The sequence below is a fragment of the Pyrus communis genome, chromosome 15 (genome assembly GCF_041283825.1).
Source record: "Pyrus communis isolate YQ-2024b chromosome 15, ASM4128382v1, whole genome shotgun sequence".
Classification (NCBI taxonomy): domain Eukaryota; kingdom Viridiplantae; phylum Streptophyta; class Magnoliopsida; order Rosales; family Rosaceae; genus Pyrus; species Pyrus communis.
The window spans coordinates 34,250,796-34,276,187 of record NC_142579.1 but is presented as its reverse complement, the minus strand read 5'-3'; the positions used below and the strand labels follow the sequence as shown (position 1 = coordinate 34,276,187).

Genomic DNA, 25,392 nt, shown 5'->3' with positions numbered 1-25,392 from the left:
TCTTATAAGTAAAGAGGAATACCACTATATTGTAGTACTAAAGTGACTATAACTTTTAGATTGTTAATTCCTTGTTCTTAATGTTATTATCCTTAGATTTCTTGTACCATCATTACTTGTAATCACATGAATACAATCACAATATTATTATTATTATTATTATTATTATACATGCTTGATAAGTTCGCACTACTACAATATTAGCTTTAGGTGTCGGATGATGGTGGCGGTTTAATAAGCCATTATGTCGGATAAAAGATATCTGACACATCATTCAGTTAATGTCAGATAACAATAAAATCCTGTAGGTTATATCCCCTAGTATTTTTGAATTTTTTTTTAAATAAATATTTTTAACATATTCTGGCGGTTTTTAGTTAATGGTGACGGTTATAACCAACATAAATTGACTATTTTATTATTTTAGTTTCTAAATGTTATTATTTTAGTATTCTGGCGGTTATAACCAACATAAATTTATTTTTAACATATTTTGGCGGTTTTTAGTTAATTGTGGCGGTTATAACCGACATAAATTGACTATTTTATTATTTTAGTTTCTGGCGGTTATTATTTTAGTATTATGACGGTTATAACCGACATAAATTGGCTATTTTATTATTTTAAAATGTTATATTGATTATAAATAAATAAACACATGATTTAAATATTTTAACAAACACTTAAAGAGTTAATGTTATCCTTCCATTAAGTATAACATAAGATTTATCCACTAATGTAAATATTTTAAATTGAAGATCGAATTCATTCATTGCATTCTTATAGGGTCGAGGAGTGTAGTTCAAATCAGAGCTAAAATAACTGTTAAATTGTGATTTTTCGTTTATAACCATCGAAAACTTTTGTTCTGTTACCTAATCTCTGAATGGTTGTTTTTTTTTTGCGATTTTTTACGTATGCGATCTTAGAGTGTGTACAAACAATTTTGACGGTTGGATCGTTGAAAAACGTTTCGTAGAATGCGTATCGCATCAAAACGGTATATTAAACAAACACGTAAAGTTAATGTTATACTTCCCCATCAAGTACAAAATAAGTGTAAATATTTTAATTGAAGATCGAATTCATTCAATGCATTCTTATAGGGTCGAGGAGTGTAGTTGTAAAAAATCATCAAAATCGGAGCTAAAGTAACCGTTAAATTGTGATTTTTCGTTTATAACCGTCGAAAACTTTTGTTTTGTTACCTAATCTCTGAATATTTGTTTTTTGTGATTTGTTACGTATGCGATCTTGGATTGTGTACAAACAAGTTTACAGGTTGATCATTGAAAAAGTTTCGTAAAATGTGTATCACATCAAAATGGTAGATTAAATAAACACTTAAGAGTTAATGTTATACTTTCATTAAGTATAAAATAAGATTTTGTGGTATCCACCAGTGTAAATATCTTAAATTGAAGATTGAATTCATTCATTGCATTCTTATAGGGTCGAGGAATGTAGTTGTAAAAAAATCATCAAAATCAGAGTTAAAATAACTGTTAAATTGTGATTTTTTGTTTATAACCGTCGAAAACTTTTGTTCCATTACCTAATCTCTGAATGTTTGTTTTTTGAGATTTTGTACGTATGCGATCTAGGAGTATGTACAAACAAATTTGACGGTTGGATCGTTGAAAAACGTTTCGTAGAATGTGTATCGCATCAAAACGGTAGATTAAACAAACACTTAAGAGTTAATGTTATACTTCCCCATCAATTATAAAATAAGATTTTGTAGTATCCACTAGTGTAAATATTTTAAATTGAAGATCGAATTCGTTCAATGCATTCTTATGGGGTCGAGGAGTGTAACTGTAAAAAAATCATCAAAATCATAGCTAAACTAACCGTTAAATTGTGATTTTTCATTTATAACTGTTGAAAACTTTTGTTTTGTTACCTAATATATGAATGTTTGTTTTTTGTGATTTTTTACGTATGCGATATCGAAGTGTGTACAAACAAGTTTGACAGTTAGATCATTGAAAAAAGTTTCGTAGAATGTGTATCGCGTCAAAGCGGTATATTAAATAAACCCTTAAGAGTTAATGTTATGCTTCCATTAAGTATAAAATAAGATTTTGTGGTATCTACTAGTGTAAATATTTTAAATTGAAGATCAAATTTATTCATTACATTCTTATAAGGTCAAGGAGTGTAGCTGTAAAAAATCATTAAAATCGAAGCTAAAATAACCGTTAAATTGTGATTTTTCGTTTATAACCGTTGAAAACTTTTGTTCTGTTACGTAATCTCTGAATGTTTGTTTTTACGATTTTTTACGTATGCAATCTCGGAGTGTGTAAAAATAAGTTTTTGGATTGTTGGAAAAAGTTTCGTAGAATACATATCGCATCAAAACGGTAGGTTAAACAAACACTTAGAGTTAATATTACACTTCCATCAAGTATAAAATAAGATTTTATGGTATCCACTAGTGCAAATATTTTAAATTGAAGATCGAATTCGTTCAATGCATTCTTATAGGGTCGAGGAGTGTAGCTGTAAAAAATCAAAAAAATTAGAGCTAAAATAACCATTAAATTGTAATTTTTCGTTTATAACCGTCGAAAACTTTTGTTCTGTTACCTAATTTCTGAATTTTTTTTTTTTTGTGATTTTTTACGTATGCGATCTTATAGTATTTACAAATAAGTTTGACGGTTAGATCATTAAAACTAGTTTTGTAAAATGCATATCTTCGTTAAATTTGCCTAAATTTTTAAGTGGGAAAAGTAATTTGTGCTAAATTTTTATTTATGTTTTTAAAGTATTGATTAGACACTATTTAGTTTGTGTGATAGCATTTTCGTTGTACAATTATTTTTTTGTTTCTTTATCGCATATTTTACATGAGTTATTATCTATTAAACCAAACAATTATTTATTTAAATTTTAAAATGTATTATATTTAAATATATATTATTTATTTATTTATTAAACAAAACAATTATTATTTTATTTTTTTTAAATCGTAACAAAATTTTGGGGGCATTTTTGCAGCCATTTTTTTTTTCTGTCGTTTATAACCAATATTAATGAAAATTTTCTGTCGGTTTTTATTTAAAAAAATGTTATCGTTAGTTTTAACCAACAGTAATGAAAATTTTAAAACCGACAATAATGAAAAATTTCCAAAATAAAACCCCTCCATCTCTTCCTTGTGCCAGTGCCTTCTCCCTTCCCCATTCCTTCCCCCTTTTCTCCTTTCCTCATTTCCTTCTCCTTTTTATATTTTTTGTTGAGCATTCTCCCTTCTCCCGTTATGTAGCTTTTGGATTTTTTTCTTTCTCTGATTCTTTGTGATGTTGCTTCATCTGTTCTTTCTCCTCCCTTTTGCTCATTAGAATCTTTCATTGGGTAACACAGTTTGCATGCCATAATTGTGTCTTTTCACTCAATTTTTACTGTCGTAGTCTTTTAAATGGTAATTTACTTTATGAGTTGATGTGGTCTTGAGAGATTATTATTTCTTGTCACATCCCAGCCAGGGGCGGATCACTTCCCAGGCCCGCTCCACCACCGTAGCACGATATTGTCCGCTTTGGGCTTACCATTCCCTCACGGTTTTGTTTTTGGGAACTCACGAGCAACTTCCCAGTGGGTCACCCATCATGGGATTGCTCTAGCCCCCTTCTCGCTTAACTTCGGAGTTTCTACGGAACCCGAAGCCAGTGAGCTCCCAAAAGGCCTCGTGCTAGGTAGGGATGAGAATATACATTTAAGGATCACTTCCCTGGGCGATGTGGGATGTCACAATCCACCCCCCTTAGGGGTCCGACGTCCTCGTCGGCACACACGCGACCAGGGTTAGACTCTGATACCAATTTGTCACATCCCGGCCCGGGTGGGACCACTTCCCGGGCCCGACTCCACTACCGTAACATGATATTATCCGCTTTGGGCTTACCATTCCCTCACGGTTTTGTTTTTGGGAACTCACGAGCAACTTCCCAGTGGGTCACTCATCATGGGATTGCTCAAGTCTCCTTCTCACTTAACTTCGGAGTTCCTACGGAACCCGAAGCCAGTGAGCTCCCAAAAGGCCTCGTGCTAGGTAAGGATGAGAATATACATTTAAGGATCACTCCCCTGGGTGATGTGGGATGTTACAATCCACCCCCCTTAGGGGCTCGACATCCTCGTCGACACACCACGACCAGGGTTAGGCTCTGATACCAATTGTCACATCCCAGCCCGGGGCGGATCACTTCCCGGGCCCGCTCCACCACCGTAGCACGATATTGTCCGCTTTGGGCTTACCATTCCCTCACGGTTTTGTTTTTGGGAACTCACGAGCAACTTCCTAGTGGGTCACCCATCATGGGATTGCTCTAGCTCCCTTCTCGCTTAACTTCGGAGTTTCTACGGAACCCGAAGCCAGTGAGCTCCCAAAAGGCCTCGTGCTAGGTAGGGATGAGAATATACATTTAAGGATCACTTCCCTGAGCGATGTGGGATGTCACAATCCACCCCCCTTAGGGGCCCGACGTCCTCGTCGGCACACATGCGACCAGGGTTAGGCTCTGATACCAATTTGTCACATCCCGGCCCGGGTGGGACCACTTCCCGGGCCCGACTCCACTACCGTAGCATGATATTTATCACATCCCGGCCCGGGGCGGATCACTTCCCAGGCCCGCTCCACCACCGTAGCACGATATTATCCGCTTTGGGCTTACCATTCCCTCACGGATTTATTTTTGGGAACTCACGAGCAACTTCCCAGTGGGTCACCCATCATGGGATTGCTCTAGGCCCTTTCTCGCTTAACTTCGGAGTTCCTATGGAACCCGAAGCCAGTGAGCTCCCAAAAGGCCTCGTGCTAGGTAGGGATGAGAATATACATTTAAACTCCCCTGGACGATGTGGGATGTCACAATCCACCCCCCTTAGGGGCCCGACGTCCTCGTCGGCACACACGGGGCCAGGGTTAGGCTCTGATACCAAATTGTCACATCCCGGCCCGGGGCAGATCACTTCCCGGGCCCGCTCCACCACCGTAGCACGATATTGTCCACTTTGGGCTTACCATTCCCTCACGGTTTTTTTTTTAGGAACTCACGAGTAACTTCCCAGTGGGTCACCCATCATGGGATTGCTCTAGCCCCCTTCTCGCTTAACTTCGGAGTTCCTACGGAACCCGAAGCCAGTGTGCTCCCAAAAGACCTCGTGCTAGGTAGGGATGGGAATATACATTTAAACTCCCCTGGACGATGTGAGATGTCACATTTCTCGTCTAAAGGTGTTGCTATAAAATTAAGGGTTAATTGGTCGACAAAATCGTCACTAATAGTTTTTTTCTTCTCAATTCTCATTTTATTCTGCTATTAGTATTTTGAATTACACTGTCTTACATTTCTCAATAATGTTACATAGGTTACGCGACATAAGATTTATTCATTTTACCATATGTATGCAACATATTTTAGTTTGACAGTTATGCGTTTTCACCCTGCACAGATGGGCATTGCTTCTGTTGTTCACCTATATGTTTTTCTTGCCAAACCTTATGAGATGATGGGAGATGTTTCCCTGGAACTGTCTCTGTTCTTGAAGACTATGTATCAGCTGACTGTCCTTTGGATCCGGAGGAGGTTAGGGACAGTGAATGCCCCACAAAGCTACGCCTCCCCACTCCTAACATTGATGTCAAGAGCGGCATGACCATCAGCGAGTGTTCAGGACGTTTTCATTGGTGGTGGGGGATATGTAAGTATCTAGTTAGTTGTACATTATGTCAAAAAACATTGGAACATAGCTTCTGTTGAAAGGGTTATTTTGATATATATTAAAACAACTAGTGTTACACCTTGGTATAGCCGATAAGATTTGCAGATTGATGTTGATATTGGATGTGCACTGTAAGACATTGAAAACATGTGTAAATTGCAAAGGCTGCTAATTGATGTCTATGGTTAGGTGATAACTGTTTGCAGAAAATAACAGATGCAAATGTTTCAGATTGAAACTGTTTTTTTTTTTTTTTTCCTTCTCTAATATGTTTCAGTATGTCCAACCATCTTTTGAACTGAAAGATAGTCGGTATCTACATGAAACCAGTTGATTGTGGGTCATGGTGTAGGCTTTTTTAGTTTGGGTTCTGAATCTGCTCTTTGCCTCGAATACAGATTGTGCAAGATGTGAAGTTCATAGTAACACAAGAGGAGAAGAATGCTCAACGAGGAGGAGAAGGGAGAATGCTCTCATGTCCTTTTTATATTTTTATTATTATTAATATATTTGTTGTCGGTTTTATCCGACAGAGAAGGTTCTTACTTATTATTAATATATTCAATGTCGGTTATAGCCGACACAAGTTATGTTGGTTTTATATATTTTCTGTCGGTTTTATCCGACAGAGAATGCTCTTATTTATTCATTATTAATATATTCTCTGTTAGTTATATCCGACACAATTTCTATCGGTTTTAGAATATTTTCTGTCCACAAATTCATTTCCTGACTTTAGCAATTCTATCACTTATTATATCCGCCACTACATCCATTTTCTGTCGGATTTTGCTTAATATCCGACGGTAATATACATTTCTTGTTGGTTATCATAGCGACACTAATACATAATTTCGCAGTAGTGTCTATATGCGACCTGAATTACGGAAACAACCTTCTTGCTGGGACGTTGATGTGTATTATTTTGAGCACCAATAAATAAACACGAACACTAAATAAGAAAACGAACCAGGCATTAAATTTGAAATGCTCATGTGAAGCGGATATTCCACCTTAAATAGCCAGGTTCCCACAAAAGGCACTATGATCAGTACTTCGACTTTGCAGTTTGCGTACTTAACCAGACAACCAAACGTAAAATTGTTAATAAGTGGAAATTTGCGTACTTACTTGACAACCAAACGTAAAATTATTAAATTGTTTTATCAACGTAAGAATTAAAAAATAAAGGAGGCAGCAGGTGAGAGTAAGACAATGATTGGTATGACACAGAAAGTTAGGTTCCGTCGTAAAATCATTGTAATATATGAAGTAATTTAATCTATTTATAAGCGTATGCAAGATCTTTATTCTCATTAATGTAGAATTCATTTTCAACGGGATGATGTGAAGCATGTGTGGCTGTTTGGCTTCACACGTGGAACAATCTGACTCTGATACTATGAAGAAAGTTGGGGTTCTGCCATAAAACTAATTACCAATATGGGGAGTAGCCCAACCTACTTATAAGTTCATGCAAGATCCCTCATTTCATCAATGTGAGATTCATTCTCAATGACAACTACATAGTTTCAGTAGCGTCTCATACCAATAAAATAATAACGTGTAAGTTTTTATTGACGTTTTTATTTTTAATTTTGACATAAAATACCACGCCACAATGTCACATAGAAGAGTTGTTCACAGCAGGTGGAGGAGAAAATGTGCTTTTTACTGTAAAAAAACGTCGGATCGTCTTCGATTGCATCGACGGAGAAATAAATAATTCCAACTCCGTACTACTAACTCCACGCTCTCTCTCCTTGCCCCTCTCTCTCTCTCCCCCTCTCTCTCTAACTAATACTTAACTTTCCCTCTCCCTTTTCAAGCAATCATGCAATCCTCCACCGTGAACAAAAGCAAGCAAGAGGGTAGTTGTATGTTAGGCAGTTAGGCTCTTTCAGTTTTAGTCTGGCGTCTGTCCCTCTCCGCTATATATTAATAAATAATTACAAACAATTTTCCTCTCCGTATTAATAAGTATTATCATCATCATCATAGGCTCATAGTTCATAGGGATCTTCTTTTCCAGTTGTTAGAGTTTCTTGCCTTCTCCGCCATCTCTCCCTCCTTTTCTCCTCCCCAGTAATATATATATACACACACACACATACGTATATAACTGGGGAATATACTGGTTGTGTTGGTGTTTTGATTCTTCAAGTGTGTTTGTAGAAAAAAAAAAAATATATATAGTTTGGGTATATTGATTGTGGGAATTAAAACAGAGGAATTAATATGAATATGATGAAGAAGGAGAGTAGAGTGGTTTACCAGGCTGCAAAGGAAGTTGATCTTAGCGCAGGGAGCTCCCAAACCTACTTGCGAGCCAATGTCAAAGGTCCCTTCCCTTCCCTACCCCTTCTACTTGTATATATCTTCTTTCTTTTCTTTTCTAGCTACTTTAATTATGTTGTTTCTTTTTACTTTTAATTTTTTTTTTATAATTTGTATATGATCATCGACTCGATATATCGTTTTAGACTGTCAAAGAAGCTGCAGGTTGTCTATTAATTATCAGTCTTCTCAAATTTGGTAATCACTGGATTAACACTGAAGAAAATCTCCAATGATTTTCTGTGCTTGATTTGCCTTAATCTACTGTTTCAAAGCATGTGCTTTAGTGAAATTTAGAAATTTTCGATTTGTGTAATGTAAATCTCATTTGCTCTGTAGCTCCTCGTGTGGCTGGATTTCTGGTCAAGGTGTTCGCATGGTTTTTGGAGTCCCGGATCTTTGGAACCTTGATCTTGTACATACTCAAAAGAGATAACCTAATTCATAAGGTACACACCCACTTTTTATATGTCTCTTGTTTTTTCCATTTATCTGGTAGCCTGGTAGGGGAAAAAACATGAAAGCGTTCGGTTGTCACAAGCAAATCCGCCATCCTATCCAATAAACCGATTAAAATTGGATTGGATCAGTCAGTTTGGGCGGGTTGGATGTGTCACCGTTGTACTTCAGTATTAAGGTTCTTCTGTTTCCACCGAAATGCTTGCTCATTATATGCAACTCCCTAAAAGGAATTTGCACAACATTTTTGTAACGAAGGAGCCACTATATCTAGTTGATCACTGCACGCCCATCATCCGTTCTCAGTTGCTGACGATCTCTCTGAACTTTGCAGCTGGTCTCAAATGCTGAGATGGAGGAGGCACCTGTGTATGTTCCCATACATCCATTTGACGGTATGTATTCTTGACTTTATCTATGCCACTAAATCCCTCTGAAATAGTCTATCACTTTGCATCAAACGGGACTTTAATTATATGTATTATGTACATAATCTAATGTTAAGGTACCAAATTACTACTTACTCTTACAAATGAAATTTTAATCAGCTGCTACATAAGCTAAAGCTGGTTGGCAATGGAGTTACTGACCTAATCCCGTTGAGCGGAAATTGATTTTTTTGTGGAAAGTAGCACTTGCATCCATTTCAACTTCACCCTCTGTCTTAGAAATGATTTTTACACAGTGATGAATTTTGTCTCATTTTGCAATTTGTAATGAGATTAGTTTTAAAATCTTGTTAATGCAGATGAAGAAGAACAAGATGTCAAACAAGTAGGGGCTGATTTGTCTCCACCCGAACTAGTTCAGCAGGCAACGGAATGTCTGCCTCAGTCCTTAGGAAAGAGTCAAAAGACATTTAATGGTTTAAACACCTCTTTTCGTTATTGGACAATATCGGATTATTCAAGAGCCTATAACTCTGGAGATGTAACTCCTCGAATGGTATGTAATATTTTTGCCACTGTTCTTTTCTTCTTTCAATACTCTCTGCATACTTCATATACTGTTTTCATAGTTATTTGTGTTGATCAGAGCCAAAGGCCAAAGAGATTAGCACTTATTCACCTTTTCTTTTGTTTCGACTCAGTTTTTATGTTTCCTAGTTATAAATCCCCAACTACAATGGAAAATAAAACGTATTCTGTACGTCCATACCCTCATAGGCCTTTTTTCTGCTATTTCTGCAGGTTGTGGAGCGCCTTATAGCTGCCATCCGTGAATCTTCTACTCCGTCATTTCAGATGTCATTTTTTATCAACTACGATGCTGAAGATATTTTAAAGCAAGCAACTGAATCCACTCTTCGGTATGAACGAGGTACTTGTGGAGACTTAATTGTATTCTTGAGGACATGGTAATACACCAGCATTTGCGGTCGAATTGAGAATTTTTTTACTACTCACCTTGTAATGAAATGCATTTCTACACTGATTTTCATCTCTCTCTCTCTCTCTCTCTCTCTCTCAAACTGGGAAGTTTCAGTCGCAGATACTTAAAAATCAAGACTCCTCGGTTTTGAAAGCATGTTAAACTTTGGTGGTTTTTCCAAGTCGTATGGGCCAACTATTGTTTCTTATTCCCTGCCAAATCCTGCTACACACTCTTATATCATCCGTATTACGCTTCCTTTCCAGGAGTGCCTATTTCAGCTCTGGATGGGGTACCAATTGCAATCAAGGATGAAATAGATTGCTTACCGTATCCCACTACAGGTAACTTACGTTTCAGGTTTTCCGTTGACAGGACAATTCATGTCAGCCAACATTCATATTGTACAATCTATAATCATGGTCTCCTTAGTTCAAATTTAAGTAACAGTTTCACAATCTGAAAACCGATTACTAGGAGGTACAAAATGGCTGCACAAACTAAGACCTTGCACAGATGATGCATGCTGTGTTAAGTGCCTCAGATTATGTGGTGCAATAATTGTTGGGAAAACCAATATGCATGAACTTGGAGCTGGAACAAGTGGGATAAATCCCCACTACGGGTAAGATCGATCTAATACTCCACATTATATTACCAGAGAGAATTCTTCCTATCCTATAGAGGTCTTCCCATTTTATCAAAATATCTGTTTTGTTCTGAGTCAATATCAACTGAGATACTAGACTCCATGCCCTAATTGCCGGAAAAATATTGCTGTCATTTTCTTTTCTCAGTTAGTTCTGTGATCTCTCAACTGTTATCAGCATGTTTATTTGAAGTCTGCTGTACTGTAGGGCGACCAGAAATCCATATGATCGCAGCAAGATAGCTGGAGGCTCTTCTAGCGGATCTGCTGCAGTGGTGGCTTCCGGATTATGCCCTGTTGCTCTTGGTGTTGATGGAGGAGGTAACTTATTTCTCTCATGGAAGAAGTTCATGTTGTAATATAATTTTCATTTATCACATTAATTATCATCGATAACGTCATTTTAATAACGTTGTGAGAGAAGAGCAAAAGGGTCCATTTTTAGGTAGAACCAGAAGGTGAAAGGAGAGCAGAGTTAACACAATGGAGTAGGGAAATTTGGAAAACTTATGTCCTCATGCCTGCATGTGTGTGTGTGTGTTGGAGATAAATACGTATCGTGCTGGAACTGAACAGTGTATTTCATTTGTAACGTATGATTAGGATCTGTACGGATGCCTGCATCTCTTTGCGGTGTTGTTGGTTTTAAACCAACCTTTGGGCGAGTACTTCATTCGGGGTAAATTAGTTGTTCAATATTCATCTAGTACTCTCTCTTGTTTCATTTGTTTGAAGGTTTATTACCATCATTCCATACTGATTTGGTTTTTTTTATTTTTTTTTAGCGTTCTTCCTCTAAATTGGACGGTTGGGATGGTTGGAATACTAGCAGGCACTATTGAGGATGCATTTATAGTGTAAGTAATGCTCTTTTTCTATGTGTTTGTAGAGGCCTTTTATGATATTGAGGTTACAGCTCTTTCATTTCACGATCTGCAGCTATGCAGCTATTAGTGCGCGACTTCCGCCACATCAACCTACTGTATCAGTAAGACTGATGTTCATATTGATTAAAGCTATTCGTTACCATATACGTCTTTTCCTGTTGTGAACTTAGTATCGGATAATTGGCATTTGCTTTAAGTATCCAATTTCAGACTCATTGTTTTCGCAGCAGTCTTAGCATTCACCTTTGCTTACCTTAGTTGTTTTTCTTTCCATGCTTGTGATTTTTGATTGAAAATGTTCCGGCAGCCCAAAGTATATTTTCCGCTGTTGAACCCAACAAAGCCTATATCCGGTATAAAATTGGCAAAGTACGGAGAGGTAAGTGACCAGCAGTTTCTCTACCTTATCACATATATGATGAAAAATTACATTTCAAAGATAAATGATAGCTCGTTTTTATGTATTAAATGAGTTCTCGCTAACATTCACTTATTTGATTGTCAAAACCACTAATTGGCTCAATTAGTGGTTTAATGATTGCAGTGATGATATCAGAGAATGCTGTTCTAATGCCCTGGACAGGGTTCACAAGCAATACGGATGGAAGGTACTCGCTGTCAATTGCTTGCTTCAGAAGCACTGTGAAAACTTGTTCCATGATTACTACATAGTCAATACAGGAGCCGCTATCGATTACTTTCTAATTTTTTTGATTTTCTTCTTCTTCATCTGTAGACTGTAGAGGTGACCGTACCAGAGATAGAGGTGATGCGCCTGGCACATTATACAACAATCGGATCTGAGTGTACCGCTTCGCTTAGTAATTCTCTGGAAAATCTGTACGTTGTTGACCACCACGGTTTTCTCTCAACTATCCTTTTCTAACAGACAAGAAATCCAAAATGCTGACATAACAAACTCATAAAAATAGGGATTACAAAGAGTTGGGATGGGATGTAAGGGTAGCACTTGCGGTCTACGGTTCCTTCAGCAGTAAAGAGTATATAAAGGCTCAAAGAATCAGGTAATCTTTCGAATATATCGTGAACTGCTAAATCAAACCTCAAACGCGTAATTTACGTCCCATATATTCATTTAAGAAGTGTTCTGTATATCCACAGGAACCGGCAGATGCAGTTTCACATGAATATATTTGCTCATGCAGATGTGATTGTTTCTCCGACAACAGGGTAACAGACTGATTTTATGAGATAACACATGAAACATCAGATGACATTTTGAAACATGTGTTTTCGATTGAATCTAATTACGGACATAACAGGGTAACTGCCTACTCAATTTTCGATGATGCTCTACAAACCGGCGAGCTTGACTACATCAATGGAGGTATGAACGAATCTACACGCCCAGAGTCACAGATCCGCTACTTAAATCAGCACCATCGATCAACTGCTTTCATGTTTTGATAACATCAGTGGAGTGATGTGATTACAAAAACGCTTACAACGGAATCTAATCAGTTTTCATTTACGCAGCTGCGCTTGTTCGATACTCGATAGCAGGAAACTTTCTGGGGCTACCGGCAGTGAGTGTTCCGGTATGCATGCATGCACGCATCATCTCGTCATTACTATACACAAGCTTTTAATTACTTGAGAATAATATTAAGTAGATAATTTTTGTGTGTTTGTGTTTTGTTTCCTTGATAGGTTGGATACGACAGAGCAGGGCTGCCAATTGGTCTGCAACTGATAGGGAAGCCATGGTCTGAGGCAACGCTTATTCACATAGCCTTTGCGCTGCAGGAACTGTACGTCTGTGAGTACAGAGAGCCGGAAGTTTACTACGATGTGCTGAACCAACAAAAATAATTAAGTTTTGTAATTAAGGAAGAGTTGGCAGGTAATTAGCAGCAGATTGTTCAATTTGTAATGGTAATTTACACACCATTGACACCAAGACCAAATCGTATTGATAGATAGTGAGTGTTTGTGTGTTTATAATTATGAATTAAGTTAATAAAATGAGAACCATTCGTGTGTGTTTCGAAGAAAAAGGTGGAAGAAATTCTATATTTTCTTTGTTTGAAGTCTTTACAAAATATATGAAATTTCAAGTTTATTTTACCGTCGAGGGACGACATATATGTTAAAACATGGTAAAAAAGAAGGAAAGGAAAAAAGATAGTCCGACCTACCGGATTCGAACCAGTGACCTAAGGATTTCTGTTATATTACAACTACAGTCCTCCGCTCTACCAACTGAGCTAAGGTCGGTTTGATGTTGAGGAGCAAGGCTGTTGCTTATTACACTTATATCAAGAATATTGATATGCCTCCCTCATAACTGAAATAGTGTTGGTTCGTTTCCCACCCATCATAATTAGAAATTAGGGGTGATTTGACCCAAAAAAAAACAAAAAAAGGAATTAGGGGTGATTTTCAAAAAATCGGATTAAAAAATAACGAAATAACGCTTTCAATTTTTATTTCAAATTTTAAAATCAGATTACTTTTCAATTCGGAATCTAAATAATTCTTGGAAATTTTAAAGTGCATTTTGCACTATTTGATAAGTTTATGACCGCACAAGTAGCTCTCCCTCACTCCTATTTTTCGTTCATCCATTCGTTTTCTTTAACGGTGGCCTAGCGATGGCGGCCCAACTGATTTGGTGGAGGTGGTTGCCTTCAGTCTCCAAATTTAAGAAACCGATCAGCTAGAACATACTTCTCCAACTGATTACCTAACGATTATATACCGATATTCAAATCCAAGTTCTAGACGCGAGGTGATTTCAATTGTTTTGGACTACGAATTTAACAAGTAAATCGTAATAATCATAGAGTGTACAGTGTACTTTCCCACTGCTGGAACAATTTTCCCAGCAACCAAACAGAAATCACATAACAAAAAATTACCAGGAAAACAAAAACGGATCCATAAAATAGAATTGAAGACAAAGCCTTATAACAAATCGAACTTATATTACTTGAAAGTAAAGGTACAAATTACATCAATACTAAATGCTACCATGAAAAACAATTAACCCTAATTCCCAAAATATCGACATGAAATTCCCGATTTAACCCCCGAAACCGTAGAGGGTCCTTCCTTGCCTCTTGAGAGCATACACCACATCCATGGCGGTCACAGTCTTCCTCCTAGCGTGCTCGGTGTAAGTCACGGCATCACGAATCACGTTCTCCAGAAAGATCTTGAGCACTCCTCTGGTCTCCTCGTAGATCAGACCGCTGATACGCTTCACGCCACCTCTACGAGCAAGACGCCGAATCGCAGGCTTGGTGATACCCTGGATGTTGTCCCTCAGAACCTTCCGATGTCGTTTCGCCCCTCCCTTGCCCAAGCCCTTGCCTCCCTTCCCTCGGCCTGTCATTTTCTCGGGAAAATATTTTGGTTGAGAAAGTTTGATTTTTGGTGGGGTGGTTGCGGTTTTGGGTATTTAAATTGTTGGGGGTTAGGGGTTTGGAACTTTGAAAGGTTGGCGGGGTTGATGTTGGCCGTTGGATGCAGGTGCTCATCGAGGGCTTGAGAGCATCGATCCGCGTCATGTTGTGAAAGTGGATTTCTGTCGTTGATGGTGTGTAAATCTACGGTTGAGAGCGGTTCGACATTGGTATGGCACGGATTGTGCTTTTAGCGTTAGTTGGCTTGGCGGCGTTTCAAAGGCGAGCCCAAGAGCGCAGAGGGATTTGGGGTCTGAAATTTGAGTTTTATATTTTTAGTTTTTTTAATTAATCGCACTACGCGATTTTGATCATTTTCAATATTTGAATTAAATTTTTTAATTTTTAACTGAGATAATTTAAATTTTAATTAAGATATGTTCCATTTAATTATATTCAATCTTAGCTTTTAAATTTAATGTAGTTAAAATATTAAAATAATCTAAATTTTAAGTTTTAATTTAAAACTTATTTTAAACCCAACCATTGAAAAATAATTGAATTAGTTATTTTTTTATTTTTTTTATTTTAATGAACAATATTATCTACCTTAAGGGAGAGGGGTTGACTTTGTCTCACAATAGGTTAGCAATAATCTAGTTTAAATTCGTTTTTGGCAAGAATCGAACCTAAAACCCTTACTTATCAGTAGACCGTAGTATTAAATGGAAAGTTAGTTAAAAACCTAAATTTTGATAGGCGGGCCTTTTAACCCTGACCTAAACTGTAGGTTAAATTAGCCCAAATTTTAAGTTTTAACCCTTAACTTATTTTATGTCTAACTTTTAGAGAAAAATTGGGTTGGTTTAATATCTAAATTAAGTTCTATCCCAATGATTTGAGATGGTCTTAGACCAGATATGGCTTCACTTTTATGGTGATTTTGCTTCACCCTTTGGTGGTGACCTGGGCTTCGCATTCGTCTTGAAGCAAAGAGTCGGTCACCGGACTGGTTTTCTGTTCTCTCCAGATGGTCTCCCTGCTTCACTTGCTGCAAGTTTGTTTTTTTTTTTTCGTTGGTTTTCCCAGAACTTGTTTCAGCCATTTTACTATCTGCAGTAGTTTTTCTTTAGTTTGCTTCGGCTAGTGTTCGTACTTCATTTGTACCCTTTTTAATGAAGTTTCATGCTTCAGAAAGCAAAGCACAAAGCACGTTTTCGGGCTTGCTCACATTGAGTGCATAACAAAAGGAACTATCTTCATAAATATGTACATTGTGCGCAATGACAACTGCAAAAACATGTGCAAAGAGAAGATGTACCATGCCTTGCCTGCACACTTGTACCAACTCACATGCCCATGAGGACAAGAAGATCCTCGGCCCCTACGTCCCTCCGATCCTTTGCAGCCTTCCCCCGGAAAGCTTCCTTTGCAAGTTTCTTCTTTTTGTCTTGCAACTCTAGTATCCTCTCTTCAATGCTGTCTCGAGCAACAATCCTCACAATCTTCACATCTTCCTTCTGCCCAATCCGGTGAACGCGATCCATAGCCTGTTCCTCAACTGCTGGGTTCCACCATGGCTCCAACAAATACACTCTACTTGCAGCTGTAAGGTTTATACCTGTTCCTGAAGCCCTGAGACTTGCAAGCAAAATCGTGGGCGCATCTTGTCCCGTCATCCTAAATTCTTTGATTACTTGTGCCCTTTTCTTTGCATTCATGGACCCATCTAACCGCAAAGTCTTAAAACCAGCTGATTTGAGTGGCTCTTCAAGATATATCAGCATCTTTCGGAACTGGGAAAACACTACTGATTTCGTAAGTGGGTTTTGCTCCCTCGATGCAACAAGAAGTTTTAAGAGAGCATTTACTTTTGAAGACACGGTTGTTTTCGAGGATGCTGTGTTGTCACTGTCAGAAGCTGTTTGAGGGGCTGAGAACAGATCGGAATGTGATAAAGCATGGCGGCAAAGGGGACAGCAGGGCTTTGTGCGCTGAAGGGTTTTCAGAATACAAGCTTGGCAAAAAATGTGAGCACAACAAGTAATAACAATATCCGTTGGCGGAGAAATGCAAATAGGACAATCAAAATCTTCACCGTCTTGCAGCACCTCAACAATCTTTTTCAGCAGCTCAGGGTTCTTGGACGCATCTGCGTAGAATTAAGTACAGAATAACATAACATGTGAAACAGAAATTTGATATTAACTCAGAACATTGCACTAAAAGAATTATGTTACTTGATACCAAAATGCATATCCCCAAGATACTTGATTAGTAGCTGAACATATCAACATTGAGCTCCTATTCGAACTCGTCATACATACTTATATCTGAAAGGTATATGATATCTAATAGGATTACAGGAAACAAATAATATGGTGGCATATGCACAGGTGAGCGTCATTCATTACAATAAAAATTTACTAAGTCACATGACACTATAAAAATTGAGCAGCAGCAGCTCAAAGTACTAATAAATTTGAATAATAAATCTAAAAATCAAACACAGACACCAGTTTCCAAAGGGTATGGCGGAAACATAATCCTAAGAAGAGAGTTGGACGTGAAATTCAGTAGCTACCAATTTGGGAAAGCGAGTGTACAAGTACTGAACAGAGGGTGAATCCAAGAAGGTAAATAAGTAGAACAGAATCCTGACAAACTTAAATAAGGTTGACTGATGAAAAAAAAATTATGACTGAGAGAACTGTAAATAAATATAGCAGTGAAAGGGTTCCATTGAGCCAAAGATACTACGCATGTGAGTGAAGTTGCATAGAGCAAATATAAACAAGATGCACAATTATAACACCCTTTCAAATACCTTCAATATTGTTCGAAGGGAGAAGTGATTTGAGATCAGAAGGGCACAATGCCACATCAGTACAGATCTGCCGAAGTCGTAAGATGATGCTAAGTACAGTGGAATAGTTGCGCATTACACTATCAGCATCAATGTAACTCCTCACAACACTCTTTGCTTCTCCTTCCATCTGATCATACAGTTCACGTTCTTCACCAGAGAGTTCCACGTAACAAGTCTCTAAAGTTTTAGGAGGTAATCCAATCAGCCCTTTGTCTTTTATTCTTCGCAAAGAAATGGTTTCCATTAGAACCTGAACTATCACAAAACGTATTAGGAACTTGGATTTTTGGAAAAAAAATAAAAAATAAGACAGATAACGTGATTGATTCTGTCTAACTAATTTTCGGTTAACTGTTAAATAATAGGGGGAAAAAAAAGTAAGAAATAAAGCACCAAAAGTTATGTATAAAAATTAAATCCAAGGACTATTAAGGTATTTGATTACCTTTATAAAGAAAAATAAGTCTTGGAGGTAAATCATGGATCAACCATGTCATCAAACATATCTTTCTGATCATCTAGTACTTATTTCAAAGGAAAGAAATTTGCTATCCCAGACCCCTAATAACAAATTGAAGGTATGCGGGTGAGCGGCCTAATGAAGTTTGGTTATATTAGTTAATGAGATACTAAAGTTCATTTGCTAAAGAACAATTCAAGTAACTCATCTTGACTTCAATCTAGATGCCGTATTTTGGGGTCTAGAGCGAAACCAAATCTTACCAAAAGCTTTTAATAAAAATTAAAACAAAAAGTGAAATAAAATACAATGTCAAGAACATTCAAAACAGAACCCAGGCACACTTCAGAAGTCAGATACACATCCACATTAGACCTTGTATAATATGTGGGAAGAGAACATAAATAACGTAAGGATGAGTCTCAAGTAGAAAGAAAATAATAATAATGATCTATTATGTTCAAATCTTGTCCCAGCACAAGGAGAGAACTGCATGTAATGCAAACTTCCATTGCCTGCATCTGTTTATAGTCTATAACAAAAAACAAATAGAAAATAAAGGTAGAATGGAATTACCTGCAGCCGTAAGAGCCCTTTTTGGTTGCCATGAGCAAGTGGGCGCTGCACCAAGCTTTGCCAGTAGCTCTTAATTGAAAAAGGCTCAAACCGCAAAAATGCCATCAAAGAAAACAAATCAAATGAGCTATTCTGGATGGGTGTTCCAGTAACCGCCCACCTTCGCTTAGCCTTCAAACTAGTAACAGCTTGACTTTGTTGAGCATTAACATTCTTAATCATGTGTGCCTCATCCAAAATCACCCTCCACCACTCAATCTCTTTAACAGGGGATTCCGTCCAAGAATTTTCAGTAGCCAAAATACTATATGTAGTCAACACCATATCATACTCCTTAAGCTCCTCAGCATTGCTAGTCCGCTCTCCGTAGTACATATACACCTTCAGTCTACCCGGCCTAGTGTGTTCTCCTAGTTGTGTTACCCAAGTCGAAAATACAGAAGGTGGGCACACAACTAATGTTGTCTTGGTACTACAATACCCCAAAGACTTATCATCTACACTTAAACATTTTTCTTCCACATTGCTGCCAGCACTGGCATCCTCAGTTTTGCGTTTTTTCAATGACCCGGTACCTTTTTTACTTGGGGCACCCCTATTACCCTTCTTACTAAAAGAAACAGACAAAGACTGATCCTCACCCATTTTGTTATCATCTAGTACGCTTACATCTGAACTACCATATTTATCAAACGCAATCAAAGACAGCAAAGTTAAAGTCTTACCCAACCCCATATCGTCCGCGAAAATCCCACCTCTTAGAGGCTCCGGTCGCTTATCAGTGTGGTAGTTGGTCAAGACATTCAAAAAAGAACCACCTTTCTCTTCCCAAAAGGGAGGCAAGTCACCAGAATTTTCTCTATGCACCAACCATCCCAAGCCTTCTTTCTGGTGAACAAACAGCTCTGATTTGATCACTTGTTTTGGAGGTTCCAATGCTTGTAAGGCACCCTTTCTGCTCGCACTCTCCTCCACCAGCTTGAAAATCTCATCTACACTCTTGGAACCCCTCTCAGCCTTCTTCTCCTTGACAACCACTGACTCGGATAGAGTGAAAGACGCATCGGAATCGGAAATCAGCTGCAACCCAGATTGCAAAATTGCTGATTTCGCAGAGGGAAAGGCTTCAAACCTTGCAAAGATGTGAACTTGGCAAGGAATCTTGAACCTGTTGGGCTTAGAGCGCATATTGGGCACAATGCCTTCGACGGAAATCAAATTCGAGTCGATCAGGGGGGCAAGGACGGCGGCAACGGAGCGTTCGATGTGACCCACCTGACGCGTTTCGGTATTAAGGACTTTGATGGCGTTGGAATCGTAGGGATTGAGGGGTTCGCGGACAAGACCCACCATTTCTCGGCCACTGATGGTGCCTGAATAGTATTGAATTCCGACGATGCTGGCGATGACGAAGCCGAGCATAAAGGTGTCCGAGGAAGAAGAGAGAGACTGCGAGTCTTGATCCTGGGAAGAAAGAGCGGCAAAGTCATCGGCGTCGGGCGGAGGGTCTTGCCACTGATCGAGGGACATGAAGAGTTTCACGGGATCTTCTTCCTCCATTGCTTTGATGTGATTTCTTTCTACAATTTGGATGATGAATGGCGGTTTTGAGTCTAGACTCCCTAGAGTTTTCGGTTGAGGAGAGAGAGAGAGTGGGGAAGGAGTCGGTGCGTCGGCTTCTGATTCGGTGTCGCAATCGTATATGAAGGTGATTGAAACTTTGAATGGCATCGAAAGGAGGGGTGCGGTTCAAAGAGAAAATGACACGCACCATTTAGAGCCAAGACTGTCCAAACACCCGTTACTCGGCTTCAAATGGGTAGACACGTTAAAGCATCATCTCCGATATAGAACACGAAACATCTGAATGCAGAAATGCATGGGCGCAGAGCTTAACAGGTCGGTACGTGCCGACACTCCCATGAAATGCAATTCATTTCAGAAATATCACATTTGATTTCACATGTTTATATTTCGCATTTTTTAACTTTCTGTTTCCCTCGCATGTTAAAAGACTGTATTCCTCTGTCAACGAGAGTTGATTCAGTTGGTAAGAACGTGTGGGGATGATTTGGTTTAATTGGTAAGGACGTACTTATGAGGATGAGTTTAACCTCACAATGATGTAGTTTAAATTCATCTTTGGCGAGAATTAAACCTAATACCTCTCACTTACAAATGAAAAATAATATCCATGACCAATATCCAAGGTCAAATTAAGATCGCAAACTCAATAATGAATTAAGGCCGAAGACCTAAGATCGAAAGTCAAAACTAGAGTCGAAGAGCCTAAGATTGAATATAGGCTTGTCAAGATTATTTGTTGTACTTACTATTGAAATAGTGAAAGTTTATTGTTGTTGCTTTGTGGACATACATAGGCACATTGTTGAATCACATAAATTTTTTGGTATTATTTGTCTTGATTATTTGTTTTTAATTTATGAGTTTGTTTCGTTTTCCCATTCTTAAACAAAATATTTGTGGAGCTGAAAATAATTCAAAAATTCCTGGAGCTGACACATGATTTTTATCTACACGAATTGTTGAGAATGACCCTCATTAATTTGGCGAGACTCACATTCTTTCACGCGCAGTTCAACCCAAGAAGAATTGTGATGCTTAACAGTTTCTTCAAGCTCTGTTGCACATGGCAAGGAGATAAGACAAATGAATTAAGGGGAGAATTAATAATTAATTCATATCTTTAAGTTTTCTTCATCGAAGACTAATTCCTTCAAGCAAGGAATTAGAATCAAATTCAACCAAGGATTCTACAAGATAATTCTAATATATGATTAATTTAATATTTATCCAAGATAATTTCCTATTCCATCCAACAGATGACACACCTTAGTTAACCGGATGCTGATACGAGGTGCCCTTACACCATGGTTGGCCCTTGCTTCTATAAATACCCAATTCTACACTAATTTTTGGTAAGCTTTTGCTACTCAATTCAGCTTTAAACTCTTTATTTTCATATAAACTGACTTAAGCATTAGAGATCAATTGACCAACCCCACAACACTTCTTAGGTGCGTAGTTTTGGTCTTTGATCAAATGTGCTTAATTGTTTTGTAGGTACAATTTCATCAAAACTAAAGACGATGGATTTTCGCTACCACAATATTCACAAACCACCCCCTGCTTACACAAAATTTCAAAATGTGCATTTAGAGTTCTTTGTGATGGGTGATTTATAAGTGTGCAGATTTCAGTCCATACACATGTGGAGGTATTGCTTCTTGTAAGAAATTTCGATCCAACACCAACGGAAAAAAAAACTTGCTTTACAATGAAAGCACTGCGTCCCAAGTGGTTAGAGTCTTCATCTTCAACCCAAAGCTTGTCAAGCTTAGATCCTCCCATCTGTTATGTCACACCCCGATCCCAACATACGTCTAAGATCGACACGTGACGTCACCAAGTATTCGTAAATCCAACAGACTCCACCTCCAGGATACGTACAAAGCATAATTCAAGATTCGAATTGCGTAGTATTTTTTGTATACTTTATAGCTGCATCTAATCTCCTCGTTAGACTGCCTACGTACTCTAAAAAAGGATCAAGACATTCGTAGTTCACCATTCACTACACCCTGACGTTTATCACAGTACGTTCAAGTAGAAAAACATAGCATTCCTCAATCATTTGTTAGAACTTGACAAGCATGAAATTATTAGGTCCAAAGCTGCATAACAAACCCACGTGACATTCAAAGCATAGCATTCCACAATCATTTATTAGAACTTGACAAGCATGAAATTACTAGGTCCAGAGCTGCATGACAAACCCACATGACATTCAAGATTTCCATTACATCCATCATATAAATCACTAAGTTTTCAACATGATACCTCAATCCACAACATGTAACATATCAAAGAACCAATGAAGCACATTATTATTCTCAAACCACATTGATCTACTAATCTATTCATAATAATAACAATCATATCCAACAACACTCCACATTCATGTCCATTAATCAGTTCCAAGAATCAAAGATGCACGATATTAACATCTGACTACGTTAATCAATCAATGAAATAACATATCATTTCATAAATTTAATTAAAGAACCCTATGTAATTCCCTATTTGGATTATAAGTAATAACATGGTAAATTTCATTTATATTCACAAGATCTAGTGTGGTTAATCCCCATTCACTCAAATCTAGGGTTCCAAACTAACTTATGAAAATGAGCAAGAGGAAGGATTCCGAACCACTCAACGGAATCCAACTAAAATATGGCACCTACCGAAATGTTCCAAGTACCAATAAATCCTCATCACCTTTGGTATGCATATGGTCCCTCATTATGGATATATCAAGCAAAACCATAGGCATAATCTAAGCATGCAGGCAGTGATCACCCATCGCAGATATACCAACCATGATCACCCTGTAATACGTATGGTCCCCCATCGCGGATATACCAAGCAGGACCACATCCTAACTCTAGGTAGTGATCACCCATTACGGATATACCAAGCATTATCACTCCTATAATGCGTATGGTCACCTATCACGGATAAACCAAGCAGAACTATATGCATAGTCTAATAACGTAGGTAGTGATCACCTATCGTAGATATGATATACCAAGCATGATCACCCCTAACAGTCCCCATCGTGGATGTACCAAGCAGGACTGTATCCTATAGCTCTAGGTAGTGATCACCCGTCGCGGATATACCAAGCATGATCACTCTTAGAATGCGTATTGTCCCCATCGCGGATATACCAAGCAGAACAATAAGCATAGTCTAATCGTGCAAGCGGTGATCACCCATCGCGGATATACCAAGCATGATTACCCCTGAAATACATATGATCCCCCATCGCGGATATACCAAGCAAGACCATCTATGTACCACTGTTACATGGTGCAGTAAATTCATCACACATTATACATAATTGTACGCATACACGCTATCGATTCCACGTATCAACCAAGAATCTAGTCATATGAAGCACAAAACAAGGAATTCCCTTAATTACTATTTCTACTAAAAATCTAATAAAGTACCTGACTCATCCTCTGACTTTCATCTTTATCTCGCACTAAGTAGTAATGCTAAGTTCAGATAGGTATTCAGTTGGCAATCATATCCAAATAATTATCAAACAATATTTAGATCCCATAATAATACGAATAATAAAGAATAATAATTATAAGGGAGTTTCCCTAGAACCTCCTACCTCGTGTTCGACTACCTTTGTCAACACAAGTCCTCCAAACTTTCTAGCACAACATCCGAATCTAAACCAATTTACAAACGCATGAACAAATGAAAACAAACACAAGTAAACGCATATTAGCAAGCATGGAAGTAAGTAATTACAAATTATTAACTTGTGTAGCATAGACATTATTTTAGTACAACTTATACTTCAAATAACAACACTAATATAAAGCAAAAGTAATTTAAAGAAAAACAGGAGAATGATTGAGTACTATAGAAACAATACTCCTCCACAAAAGCTGCATAAAAACTGCTTTGATCAACAAAATTTAAACTCACTTTTGAACGCTCAATCCTGAACTAAATGGTACAAACTTAAATGTTTTTTGGAGACTTGTTTTGTGTAATTTATAACCACATAATGTTGGTAGAAAATGGAGCTCTAAATTGGAAGTAATGCCAACTATAAAATGGATATGCAGAACTTGCTGTCTGGCAGCTTTGTGACTCAAATTTGAACATAGTTTTGGTCGACCAAAACTCAATGGAATTAAGTGAAATCAGATGCGTTTTGATCATGGACATGTCTATTTTCAAAACACACAATATTAGATCAAAAGGAGCTCACAAGGACATAGAAATCAAGAGCCAAAGTAGGCTAATTGAAACATAGTTTCTCTCTGCAAAATGGTTAAGTTTTCTGCAATGTAAAACCCGTACTCGTTTAATCCAATTTACAATTTCAGGGCGATCCCAAACTATCCAGGAATCATAATTAACTTCTATTTCAATGTGTTAGCTTACCTATATCATGCTTAATTCTTCCTCTTTTAGCCAAAGACTACAAACAATTCAATAAAATTAATGTACCTTTCCTTGTTCTTGTCCTGCCCTCCAAACTCCTCCAAAGTTGTTCATCCATCTACCACTTAGCTACTAAGCTCTTAAATCAACGTCACCACCACAACTCCTCAACAAGAACCCCAGAATTTCGAGTTAAACACATAAATCTCAAACTTATTCGAAAATGAAACCTGAAATTCGAAAGATCCGCTTACATATCCTGGAAGCGCATGAAGAGAGGAGTATTTTTTTCTCTTGGTTCGAGACCTATCTCCGGCGGCGAAAAAAACCACGAAAACCGTCGAAGCTTCTGGGCTTCAATATATGGGCACGCTTGGTTCCAGCATATGGGCTTGGTATCAAATTGAAGAGGGCTTCGCTACGAATACATAGACTTTGACCTTGCGTAATTTCGTTGCCGTACGAGAAAGCTATGATTAAATGAAGTTTTTTTGGAGTGAAGGAGAATTAAAGAGGAGAAGAACACAGCAGCAGAGCTGCTGGTTTTGCACGCTGGGAAGAAGAAAAAGGAAGCCATTGGCTTCCAGAAAGTTCCACTTGAATTTATCAAAATGTCCTTTTATTTAGAAAATTCGTAATTTTCTTGTTTGAATTTCAAACTTCAATCCGATTGCGTT

At 37.9% G+C, this 25,392-nt stretch overlaps 3 protein-coding genes, 1 long non-coding RNA gene and 1 other non-coding gene across 8 annotated transcripts; 2 read left to right on the top strand and 3 right to left on the bottom strand.

The window, feature by feature from the left end:
* Window positions 1-7,841: 7,841 nt before the first annotated feature.
* Window positions 7,842-13,460, top strand: LOC137715965 (fatty acid amide hydrolase). 4 transcript variants are annotated; one of them, XM_088686870.1, is made up of 19 exons: window positions 7,842-8,080; window positions 8,416-8,525; window positions 8,870-8,930; window positions 9,284-9,480; window positions 9,726-9,855; window positions 10,173-10,250; window positions 10,357-10,531; window positions 10,764-10,876; window positions 11,159-11,234; window positions 11,341-11,412; window positions 11,495-11,543; window positions 11,747-11,821; window positions 11,970-12,050; window positions 12,179-12,282; window positions 12,375-12,467; window positions 12,565-12,633; window positions 12,726-12,790; window positions 12,940-13,001; window positions 13,114-13,460. In XM_088686870.1, exons 1-19 carry the CDS (start codon window positions 7,978-7,980, stop codon window positions 13,273-13,275), a joined length of 1,875 nt encoding a protein of 624 aa, XP_088542996.1. In that variant the 5' UTR covers window positions 7,842-7,977; the 3' UTR covers window positions 13,276-13,460. The 4 variants fall into 4 exon arrangements, with proteins under 4 accessions (XP_088542996.1, XP_068311438.2, XP_088542997.1 ...); XM_068455337.2 differs by having other exon boundaries at window positions 7,843-8,080; window positions 11,750-11,821; XM_088686871.1 differs by having other exon boundaries at window positions 7,844-8,080; window positions 10,384-10,531.
* A 131-nt stretch (window positions 13,461-13,591) lies between these two features.
* Window positions 13,592-13,680, bottom strand: TRNAY-GUA (transfer RNA tyrosine (anticodon GUA)). Its single transcript is given in 2 exon segments — window positions 13,592-13,627; window positions 13,644-13,680. It is a non-coding gene; the product is annotated as a tRNA-Tyr (tRNA).
* A 692-nt stretch (window positions 13,681-14,372) lies between these two features.
* Window positions 14,373-14,853, bottom strand: LOC137715976 (histone H4). The gene has a single exon (XM_068455358.2). The coding sequence runs from the start codon at window positions 14,798-14,800 to the stop codon at window positions 14,489-14,491; it is 312 nt and encodes a 103-aa protein (XP_068311459.1). The 5' UTR covers window positions 14,801-14,853; the 3' UTR covers window positions 14,373-14,488.
* A 1,189-nt stretch (window positions 14,854-16,042) lies between these two features.
* Window positions 16,043-21,807, bottom strand: LOC148690906 (putative SWI/SNF-related matrix-associated actin-dependent regulator of chromatin subfamily A member 3-like 1). The gene is made up of 3 exons (XM_088685950.1): window positions 18,716-21,807; window positions 17,638-17,929; window positions 16,043-16,962 (listed from the first exon to the last, which is right to left on the bottom strand). Exons 1-3 carry the CDS (start codon window positions 20,444-20,446, stop codon window positions 16,160-16,162), a joined length of 2,826 nt encoding a protein of 941 aa, XP_088542076.1. The 5' UTR covers window positions 20,447-21,807; the 3' UTR covers window positions 16,043-16,159.
* LOC148690905 (uncharacterized) lies at window positions 21,519-25,293 on the top strand. Its single transcript, XR_015956799.1, has 2 exons — window positions 21,519-21,654; window positions 21,800-25,293. It is a non-coding gene; the product is annotated as an uncharacterized LOC148690905 (long non-coding RNA).
* Window positions 25,294-25,392: the final 99 nt, after the last annotated feature.

What these genes read in the sequence shown, in the direction of transcription:
- LOC137715965 (XM_088686870.1), top strand. Translation starts at nt 7,978, where the DNA reads ATGAATATGATGAAGAAGGAGAGTAGAGTGGTTTACCAGGCTGCAAAG. An exon ending in GAGATGTAACTCCTCGAATG is followed by an intron (nt 9,481 to 9,725) that starts GTATGTAATATT and finishes CTATTTCTGCAG; the next exon opens with GTTGTGGAGCGCCTTATAGC. An exon ending in GGGCGAGTACTTCATTCGGG is followed by an intron (nt 11,235 to 11,340) that starts GTAAATTAGTTG and finishes ATTTTTTTTTAG; the next exon opens with CGTTCTTCCTCTAAATTGGA.
- LOC137715976 (XM_068455358.2), bottom strand. Translation starts at nt 14,800, where the DNA reads ATGACAGGCCGAGGGAAGGGAGGCAAGGGCTTGGGCAAGGGAGGGGCG.
- LOC148690906 (XM_088685950.1), bottom strand. Translation starts at nt 20,446, where the DNA reads ATGCCATTCAAAGTTTCAATCACCTTCATATACGATTGCGACACCGAA. An exon ending in AAGGGCTCTTACGGCTGCAG is followed by an intron (nt 17,930 to 18,715) that starts GTAATTCCATTC and finishes GTGATAGTTCAG; the next exon opens with GTTCTAATGGAAACCATTTC. An exon ending in CCCTTCGAACAATATTGAAG is followed by an intron (nt 16,963 to 17,637) that starts GTATTTGAAAGG and finishes AATTCTACGCAG; the next exon opens with ATGCGTCCAAGAACCCTGAG.